This window comes from Antedon bifida, chromosome 4, assembly GCF_963402885.1.
Source record: "Antedon bifida chromosome 4, ecAntBifi1.1, whole genome shotgun sequence".
NCBI lineage: Eukaryota > Metazoa > Echinodermata > Crinoidea > Comatulida > Antedonidae > Antedon > Antedon bifida.
Genome location: NC_136229.1, coordinates 11,372,066 through 11,378,407, shown reverse-complemented (window position 1 = coordinate 11,378,407; position 6,342 = coordinate 11,372,066). Strand labels below are relative to the sequence as shown.

The 6,342-nt window shown below is 32.9% G+C and overlaps 1 protein-coding gene across 1 annotated transcript; it reads right to left on the bottom strand.

Annotated features, from left to right (window-relative positions):
• Nucleotides 1-1,634: 1,634 nt before the first annotated feature.
• On the bottom strand, nucleotides 1,635-6,193 carry LOC144839593 (uncharacterized). The gene has a single exon (XM_078695023.1). The coding sequence runs from the start codon at nucleotides 6,154-6,156 to the stop codon at nucleotides 2,380-2,382; it is 3,777 nt and encodes a 1,258-aa protein (XP_078551149.1). The 5' UTR covers nucleotides 6,157-6,193; the 3' UTR covers nucleotides 1,635-2,379.
• Between the last annotated feature and the right edge of the window lie 149 nt (nucleotides 6,194-6,342).

Here is a 6,342-nt window from a genome sequence, read left to right as displayed (position 1 = left end):
TTGCTATGACTGAAACCAAAATGTGAACATAGATTACAAACTTAAACTTAGTACCACATTGGAAAATTTATTCCCTCACATATTTTATGTTTCTTGTTGCCAATTCCAGTTAAAATTGATAATAAATTATATAAAATACATACAGTATACCAAAATATATATATTATATACAGTATACAAAAACACATTGCAAAAGTATTGAAAATTGGTGGTGTCATACATGATTTATTTAAAATTTTATATGTAATTTTAATTAATTTTATTTTATGATAGACTTACTATTTCAAATTGATTTTTACAATTCGATGTGCGGCACAACAACAATGATTGTAATGAAGGTAATTATTTCTACTTAATGGGACAAAGTCAAATTATTTATTCATCCCACATAGGTGTAAAAGTTCGTAACCAACGGCTTAGTATACTAGCTATAGTCTCTGTAGTTTCCAGAGGGTACAGTATTTGAAGAAAATGGGGTTCGTTCGTCCTCTCCCCCATTGATTACGGGCTTTGCGATAGTCAAGGTTATATTCATAAACTATGTAAACGGCATCGGAAACCTAATTTTAGCTCTTACTGTGACCTTTACATAAATCATGCAACGTTAACGCTTTGAATTTCAAACGATAATTTCAGGGTATTTTCTCACGATACGTCTGCTGCATGTTTCTGTAACCGGATAGATATCAACTCCCTACTGCAGTTTATGTAATTCTATAATTTAACATTCCTCTGTTTCTCTCTTAACTGGAATGTGTCCAACATTAAAAGGTTTTAACGATTGACTGGGAATGAAGTTTAGCTGCACTGTCCATATGTGTTAAACTTGCATCCGTTTCCTTTTATGGCCAATGTACCAATGATTACGTCATAAAATGTATTTTTTCTATTTTTGAGGGTTTATGGTCTAAGATGAATACCTCAACAGATTAACGTCCCATTCCAAATGAAGATGTAAAAAGAGTACGATTCTAAACTTATAGCGATAGCGTTAAATTTATGTTTATTCTGATACACTAGTCGGCATATTATAAGTCTGCAAAAATGATGATAAAAGTAATAGTGAGCGCGAATCGGAAAAGATTAAATGATAACTTTATAACTGATATTTGAAAATGATAACGATTATTATAATGTGAAACATACTAATAAAGTGTCCGCATCCGTTGATCTTTTCTAACAAAAGTATTGTATTGAGGCTTGCTCCGGATAACGTTAAGGATATCATAAGCATGAAAATATGGGAAGAAATAAATATTTTGACTGTTGGGTATAGATGACAGACACAGATCAGATGGAAATCGTTTAAGCCAAATTGTCCGACAGCGACGTTCCGGTATTCTATGCTTTAGACTAAAATTTATATTTTCCTACATGCAAATTTAATATATTAGCCTATATACAACAGAGTGCGATTTATATTTAATGTGAATCTGTTATGAGGATTATTAACATCATCCTGTCATCATTTTAATGAATTATATTCTACCATGTGGAAATATCTCGATATCTTTTTTTAATCAATGTCAATCATACATCTTCTTATGTTTTTACTGAAGGATTTCCTCGTGTATATCTCACATACCAAGCATCCGAATGTAATAGAAACAATCAGTCAGCCATTGCTCTTGGGACGATATGATGTAAACTTACATCCTTCATTAATGTTCTCCATCCGAACTGGTCGTTATCGAGGAATCGAAGGAAACGTCAGCTGATGTTATAAATTGAATCAAACTGGTCAAAAGAACTCTACACACGAACCACATAAATTAGTGTAAAACATGACCTACTTTATTAAAAAAAACACACATACTTTAAAATGTCAACATTTTATTCAATAAACTCACAATGATTACGAAAGGAGCCTACCATTAATACAATTTATAAAAAATAGCATGAGTTGGCCTACGATGCTACTTAAAACAAATAAATAATTAACATTATAATTATGGCTTAAAGTTATTTTTAATGTAATACCGTACTTAACCACTACTTATTTGTGATTGATCAGAGAGCCAAAATATGCAAGGTGTGTTTGGAAAGATTGAATACCATAATGCGTTTCAAAGCTTGTGTTAGTATATTAAGCTAGACCAGATTATAACTAAATAAATGGTAGCTTTCAATTGTTTATTGAATATAAAAAACCGCCTGGATAACCATTATTCATTTGTATAAATATTTGAGATTCTCTCAGTAAATCACAAAAGATAAGCAAGCAATAAAAATTGAAAAGTGTTATGCGAAAAAATTTTTTTAAGCAAATATTATTTTCTACAGTATACAAAAGGTTTTTCTTTTTCGATATAAAATTATTTTATGTTTAGGCCTATACAGTTAGTTTTTGAGTTTGGGCATATTCTTAATTAATTAGATTTAATTTGTTGTTTCAACTTTCTTTTTATGTGAAATTTTCTTTCCACTTTTGTTATTCGAAGTTCCCTTTTTAGGTAAAATATTCTTTTTAGATAAAACTTTAGGTTTATGTGAATCTTCAGATGAAGGAGTATCTTGTAAACTCTTTTTTCGAGAAGTTTCACCTTTAGTTAAAACTGACTTTTTATTATTTATTTTTTTTTTGTTCGATAAAGTACGTTTTTTAGGTATAACCTCTTTTTTATTGAGGGTTTCTAACACTTGAATTGAAACTTTTTCTTTATGCGACGCTTTAATTTTAGTTTGAACATTTTTTGTACTTGTGCTACTTCCTTTCTTAGCTTCTTTAAAAGAATTTTTATCTTTTCCTAAAACTTTCTTCTTATTTAAAGTATATTTTGTAGACGTTTTCATTTTAGTTGAAATCCTCTTTTCCGTCAAAGGGTCTTCGTTCTTTTTCGAATGTTCTTTTTGGAGTGAAATTTTCTGGTTGATTTTAGAATCTTTTTTAGGTAAAATACCTTTATTATTCGAATCTGCTTTATTGGAAGAAACTTTCTTTTCATTTGAAGCATCAGTTTTACGTACTATTTCTTTATTCACGCGTTTTTCTTTGGGTAAAACTTTCTTTTTATTTGAAGTACTTTTTTTAGATAAAGTTTTTTCTTTCAATTCTTCTTTATCAGGTGAAACTTTCTTTTTATTCGAAGTATCTTTGTCTTGTAAACCTTCCTTATTAGGTGCAACTTTCTTTTTATTTATAGCAGTCGAAAGTCCATCATTTGGCGAAACTATTTTTTTATTTGAGGTACCTCTTTTGGGTATAATTTCTTCAGTGGATCCCCCATAATTGCCTGAAGGTGAAACTTTCTTTTTATCTGAAGTACCTCTTTTTGGTATAATTTTTTCAGTCAAGCCCCTACCGTTGGGTGAAGCTTTCTTTTTATTTGAGATACCTCTTTTGGGTATAATTTCTTCAGTCGAAACCCCATCATTGGGTGAAACTTTCTTTTTATTTAAACTATTTGATTTAGGTAAAACATCTTCATTTACGTTCTTTTGTTTAGTTGAAACTTTCTTTTTATTTGCAATCTTTTTATTCCCATTTTTATCATTAGGTAACATTTTCTTTTTATTTGAAGGTAAAGTTTCCTCATTAACATTTTTATCCTTAAGTAAACCTTTCCCTTTTTCTTTTGAAGAACCTTTCGCTTTAGGTAAAACTTTCTTTTTATTTGACGCCTCTTTTTTAGGTAAAGTTTCCTTATTAACAATTCTATCTTGATGTAAATCTTTCCTTTTTTCTTCTAAAGAATCTTTCTTATTAAGTAAAACTTTCTTTTCATTCGAAGGACCATTATGTAGCATTTTCTTTTTACGCGTACTTTCTTTTTTAGGTACAATTTTTTTATTTATTTGTTCATCCTTATTTGAGACCTTCTTTGTATTTAAGCCGTCGTTTTTATCCGAAAAATAATGTTTATGAGATGAGGTTGATGTTTCGTTTTTAGATAAAACATTCTTTTTAGGCAACATTTCTTGTTTAGAGGAAATATTTAATTTTCTTTTCAGCATAGTAACGTTTGTATTTGGAGCTTCAGCTTTTATTTTATTAGATGGTTTGTCATTTTTTGGTGAAGCTCCATTTTTGGAAGAAATATTTTTAGATTGAACCTCTTTTTTAGGCAATTTCCGATGATTTTTTATATCAGGTACAGTTTCGTTATTTGGTTTCTTACGTTGCACCTTTTGTGAAACATCTTTTGTGGGCAGAATTTTCCGTTTACCTGTAGTTGCAACATCAAGAGATGCTTCTTCAATTTGAATTTGTTTAATCGGTGCAATTGCTCTAAATGGAAATTTTTCATTCAGCGACAATTTTGTTTTAGATTGTTCATTTCTTTGATTATTACTTTTTATGGTTAATTTAAGTAAATCAGATGCCTTAATAATTTCCTGCTCCAATGCTTCCTTAATAATGACGTCATAGTTATCTATGTCGTCATTGATATTCTTTAATGTTTTAACACATGCAGCTGAATGACCTTTTGAACAGAAAGGTCCGTAAATACCTTCAAATCCCTTTGGAGGTTTTCTAGCCCAGGGTCCCCATACACCTCCGTGTTTTGATGGATCTGCAGCTGGGTCTGGCGGTGGGTATTTTGGATGAACTGCAGTTTGGTTATATTTAGCTAATTGTCTTAATAGTTTCATAACAACGTCAACGTGCTTTTCAGAGAGGTCATTTTGCTCATATGGATCAGCTGTTATGTTAAACAACCAGAGTACCTTCCCACTGTTGCGCTCTGGAATGATCGTTTCATGATGAGAATCTGCTGGAGCATACCAACCAAACCTATTACTGGTTCCTGTAATTAGCTTCCAATCGCCTTGTCGTATTGCTGCGCGTTGGCCTACATCAAATATCTTTTTGACACTTTGCTTGCCCCATCGGTCTCTAGATGTAAGTGGTAGTCGTAGTGAATCTATATTATGAAGAATTTCTTTCCGTCGAGAAGGTTTATTTTTTCTTATGCTTTCCCAAATGTTATAACCATCGAGTGGTTTTGCACCTCTATATTTACCTTTTGCAATACCCTCAACTATCGTCGGGAACCAGTCGCTAACGTGTGCCAACTGTCTATTGACTGTACCTCGAATAGATTGTGGAAGTAGTTGACTATGCACAAATCCAACTCCGCGTATTCCTCCTTCCCACAAAGTTCCTTTCATTCCACGCAATGGCCAATTACTCCCTCCGCTACTATGCACTTGTGCACCATTGTCAGTTGAAAATATGATCACTGTATTGTCATAAATACCCCTTTCTTTCAAGGCTGCAGTAATATTGCCGACAGCTTCGTCTAAACACGTTACCATCCCGGCGTAAATTTGCCGATTTCTATCTCGGAATACATCTTTATATGGCAGACTATAACTTTCTGGAACTTCCAGTGGAGTGTGAACGGCTTGGAATGGTACATACAAAAACAACGGCTTATCTGGCTTAAGAGACATTATAATCTTTTGTGCTTGTCTGGCATACAAAGTAGTCGAATATTTGTTCTTATATTGCCTAGCGACATTTTCATTCACCCTAAAATCATATCCACCTTGAGTTTCATGCGACCAATGTCCTCCACTGCCAAGTAATATTCCAAAAAAAGAATCAAAACCTCGCTTCGTTGGTAAACACGCTTTCCTATAAAATCCTAGATGCCATTTTCCAACCATATGCGTTGTATATCCGAGTTTCTTTAAATTTTCCGGAAGTGTTTCCTCGTCAAGAGGCAGACAATTTGGTACTCCCGCTTTAATTGTACCATGTTGTAGACCAGTATGTATTTGATAACGTCCAGATAATAACTGACTCCTTGTAGGGGAACATTTTGGCTGAACATAATAATTTTCAAGAATGACTCCTTCTTTTGCAAGGTTGTCCATTACCGGAGTTCTAATTTTTGATCCATGATATCCAATATCATTAAAGCCATAATCATCGGCAAGTAAGAACACAATGTGTGGTCTGCTTTTGATAGGTTTTTCTTTCTCTACAGATTTTATTCCAATGTGTAATGTCTTCTCTGAATAAAAACCACCGCATACAATTATTAAAAGGAGACAGCTAACTAATCCCAGCAGTAACGCCAGCACGGGAGAACAACATTCAAACCTTCGATCTTTTTTCAGTCGAATTGCATTATTCATGTCTCCAATAACTTTTCCTCGAACTGTAGTTTCACCTCCAAGAACTGTATTTTCTCCCGACTGCTTCATCACGGTCCGTTCACTGGCACGACGTGAATAAAACTAGCCAACGAATCAAAACAGTTACCCATTAAATAGGATTACTAACAGCTGATTGTATGAAATGAACTGTGTGGCAAGTGGGCGTTGAACGATTCCCCAATCCCGGAGACCCCCGTTCGATAAAGTATTGATCACAAATTTAAAGCACGTGAC